Here is a 25,002-nt window from a genome sequence, read left to right as displayed (position 1 = left end):
ACATAATCCCAAGGTCATCCATCTAGTAAAGGGACAGAGCTGAGATTCAGCCCAGGAAGCCCGGACTCCAGATTCAGCTCTCCTAACATTGTGCCGTGACACCTCATAGGGAGGAGCGACTGTGGGATAAAATCGGAAAAATAAAAATTTATAAAAAAACCCAGAAGATGATGGAGAGATGTGGGTGAGAAAAGGAAGAATGAAAGAGATAAAGACAAGATATGCAATGTGGAAAGAAGAGAAAGCAAGGAAGAAAAAGAATGAGAGAAAAAAGAAAACCAGAAGGCAAATAAATGATGAAAAACGGAGAGGACGCATATGGGAAAGAGGAGAACATCATGACGGTGAGCCTCAAGGAGAGATGGGAAGTCTTTTCATTCCGTGTGGGAGCCGAGATGGAAGCGACCCACCTGAAGAAGTTGGCCGCCTCTCCCCCACACGCAGGTGGGATGCAAACCTTGAAAAAGGAAGAAATAAAAATATCCTCAATGAGGAGATGACTAAATTGACTGGCGTTACCCTTCCTTTTCAAACAAAAGCAGAAAACATGAGATAGAACATATGTACATCTGATAGAACAAAGTTTATTAATTCATTTAAATGCCTAACATGTCACTGATACTTGATTCTACAAAGAATTATTATGTGAGAATTTGCAAAAGGCAAATGAAAAGCGTTTTGAAGATGCCTACTTTATGGTGAATGATTACGGACCACAGTCAGCAGATCACTTAACTCCTAAACCTCCTTGTTTCCAGCATGATAGCACGTAAGTCACAATTCAAAGACCAGGATTTGTTCATCTTTATTTATAGACTATGATTTTTGATTGCCAGACACTCAGATCTAGTGGTGTACTGGTAAACCAGCTCTTTGAAGTAAAAAGTACTCATTGGTAGTGTTTGCTGATTTCCATGATTTTAAACTGCAAATGGTTTAACAACGGAATTGCAAAATTCCTGAATATGTTCTCAAGAGCTACTATGAGCCAACTCCCTAAAACACCGCTGCGTTAAAAAAAAAAATAGTATCATGAATTTCCAGCTTTTTTTTTTCCCTTTCTGAGCTCATGGAAAAGCATTTGTGGCAGAGCTGTTGTGACACCAACCACTTTAATGTACAAATATGCCCAAGGGTGACTACGTGATTATTGAATGTTTGAGTACATTTAAAAAAAGAAATCATCTGACCTAAAAGCATTCTTCAAAGTCTTCATCTATGAGGGCAAAGACTTTTTCAGGCTAAGTGTATGCTACTCATATGCATGATAGCTCCAAAAATATGCAGACTTTCACTAATGTGAGAAAAATAATGTACTAAGCGCTGGCTACTTCCTTGCACTCATTACCGGAAGTCGTGTGGCCTCAGCAAAGCCATTAAGCCAAGTAGCCTCCCTATAAAATTAAACTCACCTGACAAATTGTTAAGAGAATTATCTGCACCAGGTCAAGACCTCATCCTCCCTGTAGAAGATATTGAGGCCTCAAAACTTAATCCCATCTGCTCAGAACACCAGCCTCTAGTCACATAATATACACTTGAATTTTGCCTCTCAGATAGAAAATCTTTGATCGATACTTTGGTCTAACCCACTGTATCCTCCCTCACAGTTTAACCAATGAATAGGTGTCCTGATGCTTCTTCCTCTCCCTCCTCATCTATAACCTTTGGTTTTGTAAATGTCTGCATGTCTTCCCTCCACCTGCATTATCTCCTCCTGGTGATAGGATTACAAAATAGGAAGTGTGTTTTGTTCAAAGTCTTCTCTGATAAGATCTCTAGAAACTGGGAGGCAGTAAGTAATGAACAATACACCGGACAGGACACATATTCATTCCATTTTCCCCTCTCTGCATTTAGAGTCAACTCTTAACAAGGAAGCTATTGGGAACCCAATACCTAACTTTGAAACAATGGTCCACAACATAATTGTTGACAAACAATGAAACGCTATCATTGCTTCCTCAATCCTGGAATCAGTCTAGGGATGCATTTCTGGGTTTTTTCTACGGAAAATCTGATAACTCATGATAAGGCTTCGATGCTAAAGACACCAATATCTGTGGATCTGCTGTTATGTCCTGGGCATTGTGCACAAATTTACATCAGTTCTCTAGACTGATTACTGCAGATATTATCAGAAAAGAAGCTTTAAACACAAGTGGAAACTTGGAAGCAATGAATACATTGGAGAGCACCATTGCAGAGTAAATGTCATCCCACACTGTTTCCTGGACATTCTCTCCTCAACATCAATTCAAATGAACCCAGCACCACTCAACCCACCAATCACCACATGTTCCCACAGAATACACTTTTATTACTAGGATTTCAGTAAATGCTATCTCTGTCATCTGGAACATGAGCATAAAGAGAAAGAAATATTGTTCTTCCCTGTATGCCCTCAAACTGAGGTCCCCATAGTCAAAGGCATATTGATATTATAAAATATCCTGATCTCTGAATTTTCCCCTAGAAAGTTGCTTTGAGATATTCGTTGGCAGTTGGAACATAGCCTCTCTGATATAATTGTGCTTTTTCCAGGTATCTCTTTGAAAACTGGATAAATGCAGATTATTTCCACTTCCATGTTGATCTTGCCATTCAAAATATTTCAGTATGGGATTTGGGCTATTTGTCCTCTGATAGCTACACCATTCTAGCAGTTCTGTCCAATTAATGCTTGGGGGCAGCCTTTCATTCTTAGGTATGATGTAAACTGTGGGCTTGTCATATATGGTCTTTATTATGTTGAGGTAAATTCCTTCTACATATAATTTGTTGAGAGTCTTTATCATGAAATGATGATGTATTTTTTCAAGGGTAACATGTATTGTCAAAAAACCCACAAAAACAATTATTGTCAAATTTTTGTCAAATGCATTTATTGAGATGATCATTTGATTTTTTTTCTTAATTCTGTTAGTATACTACATGACACTTACTGATTTGGTACGTTGAACCATCCTTGCATCCCAAGAATAAATCTCAACTGATTGTGGCATATGATCCTTTTAATATGCTGTTCAACCGGGTTTGCTGGTATTTTGTTGAGGGGCACCACAATATCATGAGACTTATCTCTGGAAGCTTGACGAAATTCTGACAATAAATATTATAGACAAATGACCTTGTGCTTCTGCCAGGAGGAGGACAAAAGAAACCATTTTTTAAATACAACAGAGTATCCTGTTCTTCTTAACAAAACTTACACTCAGGAAGAACTAGTTTATCAGACTTAGCCTGCTGAGATCCTATCAGAACTGAACCTGACCTGGTAAGAGGTGAACACCTAACTTCCGCCAGCTCTAGCCCTCCGTGTGAGAGAAGCCTACCCATCTTCTCCCACCTACAATAGACAAAAGAATCCAAGAAACAATTGTGAATCCCACAGTCCAGAGGCATAGTCTTATAAAAAGATTAAGTCCTACAATGGGGATGGAACTAGAGAGTATTATGCTTAGTGAAATAAGTCAATTGGAGAAAGACAACTATCAAATGATCTCCCTGATATGAGGAAGTGGAGATGCAACGTGGGGGGCTTGGGGGATAGAAAAAGAATAAATGAAACAAGATGGGATGGGAAGGGAGACAAACCATAAGAGACTCTTGAGACAAGAGACTCATAAAACAAACTGAGGATTGCTGGGGGTCGGGGGGTTGGGAGAGGGTGGTGGGGTTATGGACATTGGGAAGGGTATGTACTATGGTGAGTGCTGTGAAGTGTGGAAACCTGGTGATTCACAGACCTGTACCCCTGGGGCTAATAATACATTATATGTTTATTAAAATAAAATAAAATAAAAAGATTAAGTCCTAATCATAGAAGGATAGAATGCTTCCCCTCGGCCCACACCTCACTACCATATTACTAAAAGTCTAGTAAAGCAATTCCTTTTACCCAGCACACGATGCCTGGCTACCAAGAAAATCTTACATATTTTATGTTCTTTTTGTGGAATCTTAAAAAGATGAACTCATGGAAAGAGAGAGGAGATTGGTAGTTGCCCAGGACTGGAGTCAGTGGTGGGCTTGGGGGCAATGAGGAGATATCCATCAAAAGGAATAAATTTCAGTTATAAGGTGAGTATGTTCTAGGCATCTAATGTACAGCATGCTGACTACAATAATACTGTATTGTATACATGAAATTTGCTAAAACAGTATCTTAAATGTTCTCACCACAAAAAAAAAGGTAATTACATGAGGTGATGGATGTGTTAACTAACTGTATTCTGATAATTGTTTCCCAATGAATATATATATATAGAATCATCACATTGTACACTATAAATTTACACAATGTCGTATGTCAATTACATCTCAATAAAGCTGGGAAAAATTTCAAGGCATACAACAAAAGAAAGAGAGAAAACACAATTTGAAGAGACAGAGTAAGCATCAATACCAGACTTGACAGGGATATCGGAATATCAAACCCAGACTTTAAAACAGCTGTGATTAATATTATAAGGACTCTAACTGATATAGTAGATAGCATGCCAGAACAGATGGGTAAAGTAAACAGAGACAGGGAATAACTAGAAAGAACCAAAAATAAATGCTACTGATGAAAAAACTATAATGGAAATGAAGAATGCTTTTGATCAATGCTTATTGGTAGACCAAAAACAGTATCTCTGAGCTAGAGGATAACTTGAAAGCTAATAAAGGAATACTTTAAAAAAAATATCGGCCTACGGGGGCACCTGGGTGGCTCAGTCGGTTAAGCTTCTGCCTTCAGCTCTCAGGTCATGATCCCAGGGTCCTGGGATCAAGCCCCACATCGGCACCTCAGCTCAGCGGGGAGCCTGCCTCTGCCTCTCCCACTCCCCTCTGCTTGTTCTCTCTCTCTCTCTGCCAAGTAAATAAATAAAATATTCAAAAATAAATAAAATAAATAAATATTTAAAAATGAATTAATAATTAATCAATTAATTTAGTTAATAAATTTAATTTAAAATAAAATAATTTATTAAAAATAAATTTATTAATAAATTAATAATTAATACATAAAATATTTAAAATAAATTAATTAAATTTAAAATTTTAAAAATTTAAACTCTGCCTACAAATCTGATAACCTAGATGAAGTTGACAAATTTCTTTAAAGACACCATGCGCTAAAATTCCCATAAGAAGAAATGAACCAAAAAAGGTAGAGGAGGACATCAGCAAGATAGTGAACTAGGAAGTCTCAATGTGCATCTCTCCCCCAACAACAACAACAAAATTTTTAATAAAATAACTAACTGAGGGGCACCTGGGTGGCTCAGTGGGTTAAAGCCTCTGCCTTCTGCTCAGGTTATCATTCCAGGGTCCAAGGATCCAGCCCCACATCGGGCTCTCTGCTCAGCAAAGAGCCTGCTTCTCCCTCTCTCTCTGCCTGCCTCTCTGCCTACTTGTGATCCCTGTCTGTCAAATAAATAAATAAAATCTTTAAAAAAAAAAAAATCTAACTGAGATAAGTCAGTTGGAGAAAGACAAGTGCCATATGATTTCATTCATATGTGGAATTTAAGAAACAAAACAAAGAAAAAAAGAGACAAACAAAAGACAGATTTTTAACTATAGAGAACAAAGCGGTGGTTCCCAGACGGTTGGTGGGTGGGGGATGGGTGACATGGTTCGTAAAAGGGAACTAAGAGCACACTTATCATGATGTGCACTGAGTAATGTATAAGATTGTACATCTGAATGTATATTAATCACCTGAAACTAATATAATTCTGTATGTTAATTATACTGGAACTAAAATTTTTCTTTATTTTAATAAATAAAATGAGGAAAAATAAAAATAAATAAATGTCCCCAAAAATAGCTCAGAGAAAGCTCTGGACTTTAAAAAGCAGCCAAAAGCCTGGAGACCTCAAAAGTTGAAAAGAACCACATTGAAGACTATGGGAAGTGCATTAACCTGTATCTTCCCATTCGCCAGTCAAGAGCAGCTTGGAACCACAAGGGATCCCCTAAGAGGAGTGTCACTGCAGGGGGAGAAAGAGAGCAGGAGAACCCCGGAGAGCCTCACTGCTGTGGACACGTGCAGGCTTTGCTACCCAGGCATTTCACAGTCTGCTGCAGTGCTGCTCCCAGCTGGTGGAACGGCCTGAGTCCCCGCCACTGTGTCTACTTCCACATGCTGGGGCTGTCACTTGGGGTGAGGCTTGCTCCCAGAAGTCCCAGTTGCCACTGTGCCCCACTCTCCGGGATCAAAATACCACAGCCCCTCAGACAGGAGCGGCCTCTGGCCTGCACCCACCCACTGGATCTCAGGTTGCAGCTCTGAACTGTCATTGTGAGGACTAGCCAGCTGTTGCCCTGAGCCCTTTCCCCTGGGTCCCGGGTCATGGCTCCGACTCATCATTGCCACTGTTCCCCTGAGCTCCATGATGCACTCAGGTTGCCGCCCTGACAGGTCATCACCCAGGAGCATTGCCACTGCCCTGAGCCTGTAGAACTCCAGGTGATGACTCTGGACCATCACTGCCCGAGAGCACTGCCAGCACTGAGCCCAACTCCCCAGGTCTCTGCTCATGGCCCTGACTCCTCATTGCTGGCTGGGGCCAGAGTCCCAGGACATGGCTTTGAACTGTCCTTGCCTTCCTGTGTGGCCACTGCTGCGTCCTACCCACGTGTCGACTCATGGTTCTGAACTGTTACTGCTCTGATTCCAGGTCCCCAAACATGGCTTTAGTGAACCACCTATACCATCAGAGCATACTGCTGCTGACTCATGACTACCCCTTGGGGCCAGATTTGAGACTTTGACCTACCATCCCCAGGCTGTGCTGCCAGGGTACTCTGCCCCCTGGGTCCAAGCCATGACTGCAGCTTGTCAGGCCCGGGCCAATGCTGCTGCCTTCCCCCCAGCCCCACCAGCCAGAGCCACTTCACCCTGCAGATAAAAGAAGAACAGGAGAACCCAAGAAGCCTTCACCTCTGAGGACCCCAGCAACATTACTTACCAAGGCCTCCTGCATGACCTCTGCAATGTCAGCCCCAGGAGATTCCCGCTATCTGTCCAACAGCAAATGCCACTGGTGAAGCTACCACCATGCCCTCCCAGGAGCCAGAGACGATGCATCCCACCAGCATCCACAGAACCACCTCCTGGTGGAAGTTTTTCCCCACAGAAACCAGTCTAAAAAGACCGAAGGACATGACTGTGCAGAGCCATCAATGCAAAACCAGCAGAGACACGAAATGCAAGGAAACATGATGCCACCACATCACTGTAATTGTCAAGTAACTAACCCCAAAGAAAAGGAGAGCTTTAAGTTATCTGAAATTTTTTTTTGTTAGTAATTATTTTAAGAAACTCCATGAGATTCAAGAGAACACAAACAACTCAGTGAACTCAGGGAAACAATAACATGGTTGGCGGGACCCTCGTGCACCCTTGGTGGCAATATAAACTGGCCCGCCACTGCAGGGGGCAGGACAGATGGGGCGTAAGGATCCACGTCTGAAACTAATAGATGCATAAATCCTGGCGAACTAATAGAGTACAGAGACCAAAGACAACACAGCTCCACTGCAAGCACTCAACTTGCTAAGAGATTCCATTTCAGCTGCTCCCACCACTAGAGGAAATGCCAATGATGTGACGTGAGTGAGGTGTGAGCTAATGTGACAACGCAGTCACACCGCAGTATAAATGTATCAACTCCATGTGTTGTACACTTAAACTTACACAATGTTACATGTCAATTTTATCTCAATTTTTAAAATTATCCTTATTTTCTATTTTCTCCTTTCTTTTGAAGTGATCGTTTCTAGACTATGTTGGTATATAGCAGGGTGTGTGTGGTTCTACTTTTGTACAACAAAAATATCCTTGAAAAGATATTACTTCATTGTGTTATCAAATTGCATTCTGTTCCATTGTACAACTTTTCAGCCTTTCACTTTCTCTTTTTTGCACTGGAAGGTGTTAGAATGAGGTCAGGACACACAGATCTAATTCATAGCTTATATCTGCAAACACACCAGTGTCACACTACTACAAACAGCCATGCAATGGATATCCTTCATAGCGTGTCTAGGTACCTATTAGACACTAAAACACAAGGGTCAGACTATTCCAACCCCAGTATTTATCATCGAAGTACAACCAGCATAAGTTATTGTGCCTAATATGAACTGTACGTTCATTAATTATCTGGAAATCAAAACAGACACACGTGTGTGTGCATACACACCCACATATTAGTGGTACAAATGTGTCTGAAAAGGTTCTGATATAACAATTTGACAACATTGATACCATGCCATTAGTTTTATTTTTAAATCATTTCCCAGGATGATTCTGTTTCCCTTATGTGATTCTCAGGATTTGTCAGAGATGGGAGCTCTTAGGATCACTAGTCACCTTCCCAGATTTGCAACATACATGTAGAAGGAGTTCTACAGGTTACGAAAATGGATCTGATATTTGCCAACTGAAATAATTTAAGTTTCGTATAGAGTGTGAGACAGCTGTCTCCTTGATTCTTTTCCATGAAGATGTCTAAGGTCTTCGAATACCATTTCTTGTAAAGCCTATACTTCTTCTTTTTTTAAATGAAACTGCCTTTGCTTTTTTTTTTTTTTTAAGATTTCATCTATTTATTTATTTGACAGAGTGAGGGAGAAAGAGAGAGAAAGAGAGAGAGGGAGGTAGAGAGAGAGAGAGAAAGAGAGCACAAGCTAGGTGAGGGGCAGAGGGATTTAGCAGGCTCTCCACTAAGCAGGGAGCCTGACACAGGACTTAATCCTATTCTAAGCATTCTTTGCAGAAAATGTGAAAAACATTCATAAATAAATTGTTTACCCTCCCAATGAGATCTGTTGCTGAACGGCAGTATGGCTGGTGGATTCTTACCCAGGCCTGGCGGGTGAGTCCCAACTCTCCCGCCAAACCGAAAGGATGCTCTGACCTTCTTCCCCCAAGTCTAAGATCCAGCTAGATCATGAACCAGTAAATCCAGTTCCTGCTCCAGAGGCAAAACAGTGGCTTCTGGCACCCAAGTCTCCGCCCCACTTCAACAGGCGTTCACAGGAGGCACCTGACAACTCCAGGGACCTGGACCTGACCCAGAGCCAGAACTTGACACTTCTGGTCCCCAGCTCTCAGGCACAGCAGTGAGAGAGGGACAGGACTCCCTTGTTGAGTCCCCGTGCTACACTCCGCACACTGGCTGGATGGAGTGTTCTTGCAGAAGAAAGCCCCACAAGCCCCAGCCTGGAGTCTGACCCCAAACTTGCACCAGCTCCTGGCTGGACGCCTTTGTCGCAAGGGCACACACATGGATGCACGCACGTGGGAGTCTGAGAAGGGCGGCGGGGACCTCAAGGGAGCAGGTGCCTTTTGATAGCCCTGCGGGGAGCAGGATCCACCGCTCAAGGCTGAATTGAGAGGTTCCTCTGAGCTGGTCCACAGGGACGTCCACCCACCCAGACCCGACTCCTGGCACCCTCCTTGGCCTGGGGAAGTCCTGTCCACAGGGAAATACAAGCTCCATACATACTACCTGGGTTTTTCCAAACCTCTGACAAAGAAGAAAAATAAAAGTACAAATTTGAACTGCAAAATGCAAAATACATTACTCTACTACTCATACTCTATATGCTCTACGCATAAAGAGGATGTTTCCAATGACTTTATGGCAATAAATTTGAAAATTCAGGTGAGATGGATATTGAGGGAGAAATTTAACTTGCCAAAAATAGCTCAAGGAGAAATGGTTGTCCTATAATCATTTAAACACACAATTAGTAGACCAAACTCTCCTGATAAAGAAAACATCAGACCAAACTGATTCATTAGGAAATTCCTTTAATAAAGGGATAAATTTTTACACAAGATTTTAAATGATGAGTGGTGGCCTACATAATTCATTCCAGAGCTATCTTAACATGATCCAAACCCCTAAAGATAGTGTCACTAAAGAAAATTATTAGAGGCCTTCTCCTTCATGAACAGATGTCATGATCTTACTAAAAATATTAGCAACCAAAAAAAAATTAGCATCTTTAATCCAGAAATTCATAAGGATACCTCATAACCTAACTGGGTTATTCCAAGAACACAAACATTCTTTTTTTTTAAAAAAAAAAGATTTATTTATTTGATAGACAGAAATCACAAGGAGGCAGAGAGGCAGGCAGAGAGAGGAGGAAGCAGGCTCCCCGCTGAGCAGAGAGCCCGATGCGGGACTCGATCCCAGGACCCTGGGATCATGACCTGAGCTGAAGGCAGAGGCCTCAACCCACTGAGCACCCAGGCGTCCCAAACATTCTTTTAATATAAGAAAAATCTATCTAAATCCCTACATGAACAGGTTATAGGATTAGAAACTATATTGTGGTAATCAATGAAAAAAGGGAATTGAAATTTTCAAAATCTGTACAGGAGGAAATAAACTAAGCCAATCAGAAGTAAATGGATTCCTTTGGCAGAAACTGATAATACATAATATAGTAAATATCATACTGAGTGTGAAATGGGAAATGTAGACAATGACGCTACCCCTGGCTGTAACTCAGTATATATAGGCTATGCATCATAATATAAAAGGTATTTTCCTCCTTGCCTATTGCAACTCTCCATGATTCAGTGAATATAAACCTAGCCCATGTTTTTGTTCTTGCTGCATATATGTGTACCCAAGAATAACCAATGCTATTTATTGATGAAGCTCTTATCTCATTTTTATAAACATCATGCTATAAAAATTAGGCAACTTGATTTTTTACTGAACATTGTATACCAGAACTCTCAGCTAGACAGTTCTGGTCTATTATTTTGAATTGTGCGGGATTATTACTTTATGTGATATTTATTCGGGGGCTATGTTGTGTAAGTACATGCAAGTTTCTTTAAAGGATACATCCTGTAGCAGACTTGCCAAACATCTACAACTTCAATAGGAATATTAACTAGGAATATTTCCTAGTGGCTGTGCAAAGTGACTATGCAAATCATACTCATCACAGCTGCTAATTCCCCACCTACTCTCAGTCTGATCTGTAGTAACAGATGGGAGGTATTTGCAAAATGAAATAGATCTGCATGTCGGATTGCCTTGAAAAAGACGTAGGAGACATGCTTTATTCTGCAATTAATAGGACAGGATTTGGGTTAAAAATCTAAAATACGTTAAAACACATTACACAGTGTAGGGGAAAGCATAGGAGACTGACAGCAAATGCTCCAAAATGTTTGAGAAATGATTCTGTACCCTAATGCTCAAAATTATGAAAAACATTTCAAAGTTGGAAGTTCACAGAGACCAGGCTAGTCCTCAAAAACACTGGTTTAACAACACAGCTTTTAAATGCTCAACTGGGTACTCTCAGATCTTGTGAGATCTTGTTGGTGCCCATCCACACTCTAAATCAATTCCCAGGCAGCAGCTCTCAGCCAAGAGGACCGGTGAGGGCTGCCTGCCAGCTAGGGTACAGGATCACCCTGGGGCTCTTCAGAGCTCTGCTTCCAGTGCCTCCCTCAATTGGTCTCACCTGAGGGGCTGCCTCCTCGTTGACCAAGCTGACATTGTTGGGATGGCCTTTGTAGTCAGGGCTCCAGCAAAGACATGTGGCTGCTGCCCTGCTTCTGTGAGTAGAGAGATGTGCTGCAGCAGCCTTGCAGGCTAACCCAACGGCAACCTCCACTCCCACAACCCTCCCCGCCCCAGCAAAGTGCAGGGGAGGGTTCTTTGTATCCTCAGAATTCTTGAAGGCTATCTTGTCTCTGAGGTGGGGGGAGGGAACGATATCTAGGGCAGATGCTGTGTTAAGAGCCTCTTTTTACTGAAGCCCAAACTGTTGCTCATTGACACCTGTGTTCTCCCTGTTGGCTGGTTTTCTACTCCAGACTCTAGTCCAGCTTTTCTCCAAGGCACTATGAACTGCACAGCCAGGGGCTGAGCCCTGGGGGACACTGCCGCCCTACTAGGAGGACCATCAAGCTCATGGAGCTACCCTGAACACAGGGCTTAGGCTCAGGCTCTAGAGAGGCCTTTGCCTTGGGCTGCTGTGTGGATGATCACGGGATGATGACCTATGGCTGTTCTTTTCTGAAGCTTAGAACCATTTTCTGGAGCCACATCCTTGGTCCCAGTGGTGGACCTTTGCAGACCCATCAGCCCAAAGCTGCTGCCTTCTCCTGCTCACTGTGTGTTAGCAGAGACCTGACCACTACTGGTTTGAAAGCCTCCGCCCTGCTGTTGTGACTGAAGGAAGGGCACCTGCTGCCCCGAATCCCCAGGATTCAGATGCATAATCAGCTGATCCTGGAACACAATGTGTCTTGATTCCTCTGAAGCCAAGGCTGCTGTAGAGGATAGCAAGTAGCCATTCTGCTGCTGACCTTGATACAGTGGGTAAGGACAGCAGGCCTGCTGTTGCTGCCACCTCTCCTCTTGCTGACTATGAACTTGTGGCAGAATGGAGGCCCTCGAGTTCCAGCTCTGCCCGGTGCTGGGCTCATGCTTCTCAAAATACTGCATGGAAGCAGAAGGTTGAAGACAGATCACTGATCCGTAGCTGTAAGATGAAAAATTGGGATACAATCTACTCCCTGTGTCACCCGGATACTCCGAAGCACAGCTCAGTTCTTTTTTAATGCCTGGGACCCCAGTGTCCCCCGAGCCATCCTGTTGACTGGGAACCCATTGTGTCTCAGGAGAGAAATAGTCCGTGCCTCCTAGAAGAGCCTTCAGGGTAGAGGAGCAGGTCTGCTCCAGGGCCCCGATGGGAGACTCTGCCTGGGGGTTCTGGAGGCTTCCATGTGAATGATCCTGGATAGGGAACGCGTGCAGTTTCCTAGCAGCGGATATTCTCTGTCTCTCTTTCAGTGGCAGGCGGGCTCTTCTGTTCTGGAACCAGTTCTAAAGAGAAAAGAGACTCATGATTTATCAGGTTGGCTTATCCGGTATCATTGCACGGTGCATTTCCATAAGGTGGGAGAGATCATAGTTCAGCTTCATCTCAGTGTCTCGTCAGTGACTCTCCTCCTGACCTTAAGTGAGAGGTAGGAAATAAAGGCCTTCTTTCCTGGGCTGCACTTGTGGTGATGAAGCCATGCAGCATAGTTCCAAATGCCCAACCACCTCACTCCTGTCCCTGCAAACCTTTCCAAATCCGCCCCCAACCTGTTGGCAGCCTCCTCTGCCTTTAGACAGAACTCACTCCCAGCTGTTCCCCAAGCACACTGAATTTTCCCCACACCACAAGTGTTTTGGGGTTTTTTTTTGGTTTTTTGGTTTTGCTTTTCAAGTAGGCTCAATGCCCAGGGGTGGAGCCCCATGTGCAACTCAAACTCTGGACTCTGAGATCAAGACCTGAGCTGAGACCAAGAGTCGAATGCTTAACCAAGCCACCCAAGTGCTGCCCCCATACAACTTACTTTTACTCAAGCTGCCACACCAGAATGAACTCATGACTCCACATGTTCTAAATCGTGTTTCGAAATTTGTTTTCTGAGGCTACACATAGGCAAGAGCTTGTCTCATAACTTGACTGTGTATGTGATGTGACCTTATGTATTCTACTTAGGACTTCCAGTCTCCCTTTTTTTTTCCTCCCTAAAGTAAGTTATACACGCCAACCATCATCCCTAGGACTTTGTGGGGGTGGGTTGGAAATGATGCAATGCTTTCTGAGACAATCCATTCTAATAAGCCATGGTTGTGGTAGGTCAGTTAGTCCTGTAGCATGGGTAACAGTGTCTGAGGGGGGCCTTTGGCCATTTGCACACTCCTGGAATCCCCTCTGTCTCCAAGTTCAGGAATGCTTGAGGCCATTAGTAGCACTGAAGCTGGAAGGATCTCCGATTCACTCGTGATGATTGCTTAAAACAAAACTCTATGCGCAGTGAATCTGACACCTCCAAACACTCATTCTGGCAACTGCCCAACATTGATAATTTTACAGAAAGCAGAGTTGCAAGAGTCAGTTTGTCAGATGTCATAGGGCCAATTAGAAGATCATCTCATGAAGACTCAACCAAAAAGCAAGTGTGCTCACTTCCTCTAATGTAACAGCTTCCTAAGATCCTCCCCCAAGCCATGTTTGCTTCCAGATCACATCACAGACATTTCTCTCTAAGCATGTGCCTCCAATTCTAATTTGAACACTCATGTGTGAACTTCCTATTATGAATCCTCTTATAAAACTATCCCTCAGCCAAGTATGGACAATGAATACATTTTTAAAATAAAGATTAAAAAGCAGTTTGAGGGCACCTGGGTGGCTCAGTGAGTTAAAGCCTCTGCCCTATGATCTCAGGGTCCTGGGATAGAACCCCACATCGGGCTCTCTGCTCGGCAGGGAGCCTGTTTCCTCCTCTCTCTCTGCCTGCCTCTCTGCCTACTTGTGATCTCTGTCAAATAAATAAATAAAATCTTTTAAAAAAACCAAAAAGATAGTTTGAACTTGAGAAACCCAAGTCATGGATCCAGAAATGTAAAGAAAACACAGTATTTAAAAAAAAAAAGAAAAGAAAGAAAAGAAAACACGGCCTAAGAATGTTTATGTATCTGACCACCCAGTTTTTTCCTGGTTATTACTTATTCAGATTTTCTACTTATTTGTATGGAATCGCTGGTTTGTATTTTCCTCACAATGTTTCTAGTTCATGAAACTTTTACAATTGAACATCATTACTCCATTATATCTGCCTGTACTTTGTATCCTTCGAAGCTACTTAGGTCTTCCTGTTGTCGAGCAACCAATCAATCAAGTGATTTATGGACAATAACGGAAGAGAAATATGATAATTGTGTGTATAAAAATATCACAATTCTAATAATTTCATACAGCTGATGATTCATCAATGGTTCCCAAAATTGTAGCTGAGATTTGGTTCATGATGGGGCACATGGCAGGCTCAGTCAGATGAGCACGTGACTCTTGAGGTGGGAGTCCTGAGTTTGAGCCCCATGTTGGGTGTAGAGCCTACTTAAATAAATAAAACTTATAAAGATATTGGCTCATGCAACAAATAGTTGTGAAGCAACCACTAAAGCTATTGTGCCAGTTGGGGGGACCCTATCAAGTCCTTTCTCCTGCACTTCAGACCTGTATGTCCCAACTGTTCACTTCCCATCTCTGGAAGTTTAATTGGCAAACCAAACATCGTGTGCCCATAGTGAAACTCTTAGTGCTTCTGTCTGTCATAAAACCTCCATTCCTGGGCCCTATATTAAATGCAACTTCAATCTTCAATTTGCTTAAGCCAACATTTTGGAGCCCTCTTTATTGCATACGCTATGAGACAGAATGCAGAGCTCTCTTAGCAAACAATCATGAGTCTTTCCATCTTGTCTGTACTACAACCAATGGCCTGGTCCAAACCACCATTGTCCTCCTGATTTGAGATAATTGCAATATGTTCTTGACTGGTTTCTGCTTCCAAACTTGCCTCACCAGTGTCAGATTTTTCCAGGAAACAGAGAACATATTCATACCCACACTGAGATGAACAAGAAAAGTGACCCAAATGTCAATACTTTGTCCCATGTGATGAAATACTATTAAGCTTTTTCTTAATTTATTAAGCTTTTTCTTAATTTGTTGCATTCCCCATATTGTCTACAAAAACTTTGAAAATTTTACTTACATCAATCGCATATATTTGACAACACAGTTGTTCAGCCAGTTTTTTTCGAATGATAAAATCAGGGTAAGGAGTTTCTTCAAATACGTGATTAAGTAGGCACAATTCATCCTTAGTGAATTTACGTCTTGGTTTTCTGTTTATTCTTCTCCCTGTTGTTTCTTTTACTTTGTTATGATCTACGTTCGGGAATCCTGAAAAGCCTATAAAGGGAAAAACAAAAGCATTGGGGGAATACTGATGGTATCTAGAGGGGGGAAAAAAGGATCATTCACTGACTAACGAGTCATAAAATAAAATTTTTAGAAAGTAAAGCCGCACCTCATACCTATTTATAAGATTGCTAATGAGTTAAATGCTTATCTTTGAGCCAGGATATGGAAGAGTTTCTTTAGCCCAAGAGTCACACACTATAGGGGAAAAGATAGATGAGAAAATGTTCAGCCTCATTAGTAACTGAAGAAATACAAAATAAGTCAGCTCACACCCATGCAATAATGGGTGTGATATAATAATCTACCCACAATGTAGATGTATGGGGGTGGGGTGGGGGAAGGAAAACAAAGATTAAATAGGAAATCTGCATTTCCATGTTGGTACACTTCGTTGAAAACTGTTCAGAGACATGGAGGACATTATAAAATGATAAAGGGTCAATTCACCAAGGAGCTGAAACAATTTTCAATATTTATGAACCAAACCTCAGAACTTCCAAATATATGTAGTGACCATTGACAAAAATTGAAGGAAGAAACAGGAAACACGATAACAACAGACTTCGATGTCCCAGTTTCAATAACGGATAAAACAACCAAACAAAAGGACAACAAAGAAACAGGGGACTTGAACACCACTATAAGCTAGTGGGACATGACAATCCAGAACACTCTATCTAACAGCAGAACATACGTCCTTCTCAAGCACACAAATAGCATTCTCTGGACCACATGTCAGACAACAAAATAAGTCTTAAATTCAGTAACATTGGAATCACACTCCTCCCCACTCCCAATCATAATGGAATGAAACTAGAAATCAATCTCAGAACGTAAACTCGAAAACCCACAAATCTTGAAAACTAATCAATAAATTCAAACAACCAAAGGGTTAAAGAAGCCACAGTGAAATGAGAAAATACCTTAAGACAAATGAAAAATGTAACACCAAAATTTATGGGATGCAATGATAGCATTGCTAAAAGAGAAGTTTACAGTTCTAAACAAGCACATTTAAAAAGATCTGAAATGAACAATCTAGCTTTATACCTCAAGAGACTAGAAGAACTAAATCCAAACTCAGAAGATAAAGGATCTACTGAAGATGAGAGCAGAGATAATGAAATAGAAAAAAAAAATTGAAAAGCAACAAAACAGTTGTTTTTCTTTTGAAAGGATCAACAAAGTTGATAAATGTTTCCCTAGATTAACCAAGGGAAAAAAAAAACTCAGAAATGAGGCCACTACAATCAATGTCATGAAAATAAAAATGTCTGTAAGAGAATACCATGAACAAATGTTTACACCAACAAATTGGATAACCTAGAAGACATGGATAGACTTCTGGAAACACAACTTACTGAGACTGAGAAACACTGCTGAAGCAAATGAAACAAGATACAACAAATAAACAGGTATATCTATGTTCATGGATTGGACACCTAACTACTGGTAAAATGTCTGTACTATCCAAAGTGATTTTTTTAAAAGGTTTTATGTATTTATTTGATAGAGAACACAAGAGCACCAGCAAGGGGGAGTGGCAGAGGGAGAAGCAGGCTCCCCACTGAGCAAAGAGCCCTATTTGGGGCTCGATCCCAGGACCCTGGGAATCATGACCCAAGCTAAAGGCAGATGCTTACCCGACAGAACCTTCCAGGTTCTCCTATCCAAAGTGATTTACAGATTCAAAGCAACAACCCCTCTCCAATAGTATTTTTTTTGTGTGGAAATAGAAAAATTCATTCTAAGATTCATTTGGAATCTCAGACCCTGAATAGCCAAAACAGCCTTGAAAAAGAGCAATTTGGAGATCTCACACCTTCTGATTTCAGAATTTACCACGAAGCTAGAGTAATAAGAAGTGTGGTACAGACATAAAGATGGAGAGGTAGACCAGTGGAATCGAATAGAGAGCCCAAAAATAAACCTCACATATATGGTAGAAACAGTTTTTGACAAGGGTGCCCAGACCATTCAAGGGGAAGGGATAGTCTCCTCAACAAATGGGGTTGGGAAATTGGATATCCACCTGCCAAAAAAATTGAACTTGGGACTCTTACCTTACAACATATACAAACATTCAAAAACAGATCAAGCACCCCAACAGAACTAAAATAGAAAACTCCTAGGAGAAAACAGGGGCAAAATCTCATGACATTGGATTTGGCAATCATTTGTTAGGACATCAGAAGCACAGGCAACAAGAGGAAAAAAAAAATCAGACTCCATCAAAAATTTAAATTATGTATCAAAAGATAGTCAACAGATTGAAAAGATAACCTAAGGAATGGGAGGAAATATCTGCAGATCATATCTAATAAAGGGTTAATATCCAGCATACATAAATAACTCCTACAACTCAAGATTAAAACAAATGTGATTTAAAAGGGCAAAGGACTTGAATAAATATTTCTTCAAAGATACACAAATGGCTACAGGCATATGAAAAGATGTTTAATTTTACTAATCACTAGAGAAGCACAAATCAAACCCTTAAAAGAAAACTTTCATCATAGTTTGTCTCTGCCCAACATGTGTCTTTCATTTTTTTAAAGGATTTATTTATTTAAGAGAGAGTGTGCGCCGAGTGAGCAGGGGGAGGGCAGAGGGAATGGGAGACAAGTAGACTCCCCACTGAGCAGGGAGCCCAAGGCAGGGCTGGTTCTCAGGACTCTGAGGTCATGACCTGAGCCAAACTCAAGAGCCAGAGGCTTAAACAACTGAGCCAGCCAGGCGTCCCACAATATGTGCCCTTTAAACTGCTGAGCACAGTTTCTACTTTCTACCAGACCCAGTTTATGCTTCTGAATTCCTGAACTCACCAGAAAGTTCTTTTTCTTCCTTCTCACCTTCATTGTTTCTTTCCCAGGTGAAAACATGGCACATGTATTATTAAGAGCAAGGCTAATTTGCGATGACATGGATGGAACTAGAGGGTATTATGCTCAGTGAAATAAGTCAATCAGAGGGGCGCCTGGGTGGCTCAGTGGGTTAAAGCCTCTGCCTTTAGTTCAGGTCCTTAACCCCCGGGGTCCTGGGATCGAGCCCCATATCGGGTTCTCTGCTCAGCGGGGGGGCCTGCTTCCTACTCTCTCTCTCTCTCTCTGCCTGCCTCTCTGCCTACTTGTGCTCTGTCAAATAAATAAAATCTTTAAAAAAAAAAAAGTCAATCAGAGAAAGACAATTATCATATGATCTCCCTGATATGAGGAAGTGGAGATGCAACGTGGGGGGGTTGGGGGGTAGGAAAAGAATAAATGAAACAAGATGGGATCGGGAAGGAGAAAAACCATAAGAGACTCTTAATCTCACAAAACAAACTGAGGGTTGGGGCGGGGCGGGGGGAGTAGGGATAGGGTGGCTGGGTTATGGACGTTGGGGAGGGTATGTGCTATGGTGAGTACTGTGAAGTGTGTAAACCTGGTGATTCACAGACCTGTACCCCTGGGGCTAATAATACATTGTATGTTAATAAAATTTTAAAAAAAATTATTAAAAAAAAAAAAAAAAAAGACCAAGGCTAATTCTCAGAGAAGCCCCTGGCATTTGGGATCAATGCTTTCTGAAAAAGGGACTCCTACCCTGCCTCATGGAAGCACTGTCTCCCACCTACAAGGTTGCCAGTGGCTCCCTCTAGTCAGAGAACGAAAAACTGCCCCCACACATTTCCAAATACTTGAGGCCCTAGGGTACTCAAGTCCTTCCTAACTGCTCCTGGATGAGTTACTGGACCTCTTTTGTGTCTCCATACCTCCACGTCACATGGCGTAAGCAGATCTATAGCATGGAGCCATGAAGAAAAAATTAGATGTACAATTCATCCAAAGCATTTTGAATAAATCCCGGCTCATATTAAGAACACCATAACTGTTGGCCCTTTTCTTCCAGAAACTCATATAGACTATAGGGGAATGGTGCGACCGTGTTGAATTCCAGAACACCCATTACCCAGAGCCAAAGATGTTAACTAACTGGAAGCAGGAGAGGAAGGAAGGCCACAACAGAGCATTCGGGAGGCTGATTCCTAGCCCTGAGTCTCCATCCCTATCAACACAGCAGATGTCAAAAAAGCCCCAGGCTTCCCTAACCTGGTCTGAAATAATCCCAAGAAGGCCTACAAAGGCCACGGATGGCTTAAAGAGAAAAATTACCCTGGAATTTCCAAATCCAACCTTCTTCATTAAAAGCCCCTCCCTGCTGTGCAAGTGAAGAGACAGATGCAGAGTCTGTCTGCAGGGAGGGCATCGTCCAGGGAGAACAACTCACAGCCCGCGTGTAACACGCAGACACTTCCACTTGTGGGAGTGAAGACTAGAGTGGCAGCTATAGGAAAAAAAAAAAAATCCAGGGAACAAAGCAGGTCTTGAAAACACTATTAATGATGGTAATTTTCTTCCTGTTTCCTGTGTTTCCTCAGAAGAGTATTAAAAGGAGGGCAGTACGGAGTGACCCCTGCAAAACCTGGAAGCTAATGAACCCCCAGCAATGTTGTTCATTTCCTCTGTGCTGAGCCCAATCCTACAAATCAACAGAAAGGGCCAGAAGGAATCAGGGAAAGAAGCCCCCATTTCTCGTTTTTCATAAAATCAATCTCTCTGGACCAAAAATTTCCTGGTTTTGGGTGACGATGAGCGTATCATTTCACCCCTTGAGACAGTGCTCTCCCAAGAATTATTTGCTCCCGGTGTCATAATTCCTACTTAGGGTGCTAGGGAAGTTATTATGCACCTCTTTTACCTTGGGAAGTAACAGAAGTTGGAAGACAGTAAGGGTGTTGCCCAAGGGCATGAGCAAAAAGAGGCAGAGGCTGAAGGTTGAATCTGGCTTTCACAGCAGACACACAGGCTGGGCTCCGCAAACCCCAGGGCCTCGGAAGATAAGGAGCAGGATGGATTCCCACATTAACCCGGTCCAAGTTGGCCTAAGCCCAAAGGGCAATTTCCTTCATGGGAAATATAAACAAAATAGTTGAGATCCGAAATTTTATTTAAATCTTTGATCCACGGCTGCTGGGAGGAAGAAGCTGGTGTAAGGTAAAAGGAAGCACTCTTTTTAAAATCTCCCATCACTTTCCTACCCCACTGCCCTTGAGACGAGTCAAGGATCTCCAGTTTGAGGGCTTGTTCGGAGCTACTAGCAGGGGAGCCCACGTACTGGTACAGCCTTCACCGAAGAAGGGTCCTCCTCCATCGGGGAAGGCTGACCCCTCCAAAGGAATGCGCAGCTTAGGGAGGGAGGCAGATGAGTGTTTAAGGGAGGAAGGGGCACAGGCCTGGCATCCAGATCAGCCAAGAATCAAGCCTGGTGATCAGTGGGGTAAGAGATGTCACAGCCGGATCACTCTCACATCCATAATCTTCCGCCTGAGCCTCTGGTGTGAGACTCCAAGTTCTGCAGGGTTTAGGAACACCCGACACTAACAACGGACCAAGAGAGCACTCTGTTCCACGGCAAAATGGTACTCAGGGCCTTTGGTTAGGGAGACCATCTGGAGATGGCCAAGACTGGGGGCAGTGGATAGGGGTAGATCTGGTTTGAGGTTTGACCACATTTCCTACCCCCTGCCGCTCACCACCAATCTATATAAAGACTTCCCAGCGTCTCTGAAAGGCAAATGGGCACATTCATTAAAAATAAAAACTCAGGGAGCACCTGGGTGGCTCAGTTGGTTAAGTAACTGCCTTCGGCTCAGGTCATGATCCCAGAGTCCGAGCCTGCTTCTCCCTCTGACCCTCTCCCCTCTCATAGTCTCTGCTCTCTCTCCTCTCTCACATAAATAAATAAAATCTTTAAAAAAAAAAAATAAGCAAAAAATAAAAACTCAGTAAAAGTAGCAAGTAAGCAGACTTTTTTTGTATCATCACAGACCCTTAGAAGCAGGGCTCTGGAGTCCACCTACCTGTGCTCTGAGGCTGATGGCTCACGGGGCAGGGCTGAAGGCTACCGTCCTCCCAGGCCACACTCTGCATCTTTGGCTGCTCTCCTGACGCTGGGCTGAGGGCCATTTCTACAGCAGTTTCATGGAAGGCTCCACATCCTACTGGCACTGCAGCTGGGCCACCACAGCTTCGGGATCACTCTGATGCAGTTTTGCCTCTGAGACAGAGATGATGATGGGACCCCGTGGACTCCTGGATCCACCAGTGGGTATCTGAGAGGCCTCTGACAGATGACTCACATGTCACTCACTGGAGTACCACGCAAAAGACACAAGGTGCAGCTGAAAAGAACACAGAGCCTTCTCGCCTCCTGTAAGTGTTCATCTAGAAAAAGAAATCAAAGTCAAGATCCCCATATTTTCTGAAGCTACTTTCTCAAAGAACAGGAAGGTCAATCAAGTCTCTCCTACATCCCAAGCTTGCAAAGTTCCCAATGATTTCTGAACTTCACGGAATATCAAATGCTTTATTTGTGAAGTAGGAAAAACTAAAATCCCAGTGCCACTTCATTTCTTCCAGGATAGCTGTTTGGACTTGGGCCATTTTTTAAACTCTTTATCCCATTAACTTTTCACCATACATGAAAATTAAGAGAGAAGAGTCTGAAGAACCCGGCGATCCCGTCACTCAACTCTGCGATCTAGCAACACGGCCTATCTCATCTCACGAAACTTCCCCTTCCACTGGTCTCAACAGCCCCTCCTTATTCCGAAGTGAAGCCTAAACATACTGTTCCACCCTGAAATACTTCTGTACACCTAAAATATAAGAAATCGTTCTCCAAGACCAGTTCCTTATTGTCTGTTATTGATTAAGGTTGGGTCTTTTTTTCCTAAATCTCCCCCCCCAAGTTTTGTTGAGATATAATTGACAAGAAATCCCTTTTATGTGACCAAAGTTTTATCTTTAAATACCCAAGCATCTCAGAATGTCCCACACCCGAATCTAGCGCAGAGCACCACAGTCACATCAGTGACAGGAGCTGTCGCCAGCCTCTAGGCCTGCACTGTGAAAAAAGGAAAGCTCAAAGCCCCACAACACACTAGAACATCAGGAGGCTGCCTCCCCCAAGAGAAACTCACCACTGGGAGCCTCATCCAGCCTCTACTCGGGAGCCTTTCCGAATGATAAAGTGACTGGAGCGCCGGAGGAGCCGCGCTAATAAACCCCTGACGTGCCCACCCTAGACCCACCTTACAACACAGCCCCGCCCCAGACACGCCTCTTGATCACATCCCCAAATCGACCTTTTCAAAACCTGATTTCCATTCTTTAAAGCACCAACTGAAACTAATTTTATTTAATCCCCATAATACCCTGACAAAATAGGCCTTATTCCACCCCCACCCCACACCCCCCCTCACCACCCCCCCACTCCCCACCCCCGCTTAGACCTGAGGAACACTGGGGGCAGAGAAGTTTAGACCCCAGGGTGAGCCTCTGACAGTCAGGGGCAGTCTGACCTCTAACCTCTTGGTTGTCACTATCACCCGATTATGTGACAGAGTGCTGGCTACGTGAGGACAGAAGCTTCATATGGTTCACAGATGATCCACAGTGCTTGATCTAACCCTGATGAGGGCGAGATTGGGACAGGAGAGACCAGAGATCAATGCTGAATAAAGATTATGGGCGTTAGAGCATTTGCTAATTCCTCTTAATCCCCAAGACAGTCCTTTGAGATAACAGAAACCTCCATTTTACAGATGAGGAAACTGCAGGCCACTGGCATTTTCTGCACAACTGTACAACTTTCCCAAATATATGGGAGAAAGTTTTTTATGATCTAGGTGTGGGCAACGCAAGGTCTGTTTGACAGCTGTTTCAGATTCTTCTGTCAAAATTCAGAGGGGCCCCCATGGACCCCTGTCTATTTAACCAATCTGCTATTTAAATTTACATGACAGGCCCAAAGAACACAGATTTTTCATACATTAACTTAAATTGTAGAGCCCACTGTTTATAGATATTACTTATACCTAATATACATATGAGGAACCTGAAGCACAGAGAGGTCAAACTCTAAAAATAGGGAAATGCCTAGAGAAACATAAAGTAGATAATAGTAAGCGTTTTAATTGGGCACATTAAGGGGCGCGCAGTTGGCTCAGTCCATAGAACATGACACTCTTGATCTTAGGGTCATGAGTTCAAGCCTCACAATCAGCAGTTCTCTCAGAGTTTAGTTTAAAAAAAAAAAAGGCATTAATTGGGTGTGTTGATGGCTGAGGTAGAACTGGAGCCCAATGTTTCTGACTTGATCCCAAAGTAGATCATGCCTCACCACCCAAAGCAAAGAAAGCATGAGGACCAACAGACTTGAAGGGCAGATGAAATCATGGGAGGTCATGTCAGCGAGTTATGGCTGTAGATGGGTCCTCTGCTGGCTTTGATAGCTCCCCCAGTCTGTTGGGGCAGTAAGCGGGTGCTCTGAGGTGGTTGAGGGGACTATGTGGGGAGCAGGAAGGGTTGGAGGAGTCTGGAGACTACGAGAACAGAGCAAACCAAAATAAGGTTGTACCTAAACTGATTTTTCTGGACTTCTTTTTTATTCCCAGTAATTCATCAAGTTCAGTTCCAAATTGTTTTTTGTTTTATATTTTTTCTCAGAACCTTGCATTCACAGGTGTCCCCTCCCTGAAGCTACTTCCCAGAAGCTTTTTTTTTTTTTTTTTTTTTTTTTTTTTTAAGATTTTAGTTATTTGTTTGACAGAGAGATAGAGGGCACAAGTAGGCAGATCAGCATGTAGAGGGAAAGGGAGAAGCAGGCTCTTGGTCTAGCCCGGAGCCTGATATGCGTCTCAGTCCCATGCGACTCGGATCATGACCGGAGCTGAAGGCAGCCGCTTAACCGACTTGGCCACCCAAAAGGGGTGGTGCCCCACCCCAAAAGCATTTTTACCAGACACCTTACTTCCTTATATGACTCGCCTTACATTCTTTCTCACCTCCAGTCCATCTGGCCTCTGCTCCCACTCTTTTTGGATGTCACTAGCAAAGTTCAACAAGCCAACCCTTACCTTGCCCAATCTTATGGTTAATCTTCCTCCTTAAGTCATCAAACATTATTGGCCAACCTTTTTTTTTCTTTTTGCTGAAAACTCTCTTGCTTCCAATTCTTTATAATAAGCTTCACCTCTAGGGATAGCTACTGAGTCCTTTGAACTTTTTAAAAATATAGCAAAACAGTAAAAGCCCAACACACAGCAGGTGCTCTGCATGGAAGGCTATGATATGGCTGTGA

At 42.8% G+C, this 25,002-nt stretch overlaps 1 protein-coding gene across 3 annotated transcripts; it reads right to left on the bottom strand.

Annotated features, from left to right (window-relative positions):
• Positions 1-326: 326 nt before the first annotated feature.
• Positions 327-23,182, bottom strand: CPHXL (cytoplasmic polyadenylated homeobox like). Of its 3 annotated transcripts, none has more exons than XM_032313017.1 (7): positions 23,153-23,182; positions 21,719-22,082; positions 15,605-15,804; positions 12,353-12,872; positions 11,503-11,596; positions 2,946-3,102; positions 327-457 (listed from the first exon to the last, which is right to left on the bottom strand). In XM_032313017.1, exons 2-6 carry the CDS (start codon positions 21,822-21,824, stop codon positions 3,078-3,080), a joined length of 945 nt encoding a protein of 314 aa, XP_032168908.1. In that variant the 5' UTR covers positions 21,825-22,082; positions 23,153-23,182; the 3' UTR covers positions 327-457; positions 2,946-3,077. The 3 variants fall into 3 exon arrangements, with proteins under 3 accessions (XP_032168908.1, XP_032168907.1, XP_032168909.1); XM_032313016.1 differs by lacking the exon at positions 23,153-23,182 and adding an exon at positions 22,841-23,101; XM_032313018.1 differs by lacking the exons at positions 327-457; positions 2,946-3,102; positions 23,153-23,182 and adding an exon at positions 22,841-23,101 and having other exon boundaries at positions 10,518-11,596.
• Positions 23,183-25,002: the final 1,820 nt, after the last annotated feature.

Source organism: Mustela erminea, chromosome 14, assembly GCF_009829155.1.
Source record: "Mustela erminea isolate mMusErm1 chromosome 14, mMusErm1.Pri, whole genome shotgun sequence".
In the NCBI taxonomy this organism is placed as follows: Eukaryota; Metazoa; Chordata; class Mammalia; order Carnivora; family Mustelidae; genus Mustela; species Mustela erminea.
Note: the sequence above shows the minus strand (reverse complement) of the source record. Positions and strands in the feature narration are given on the sequence as shown.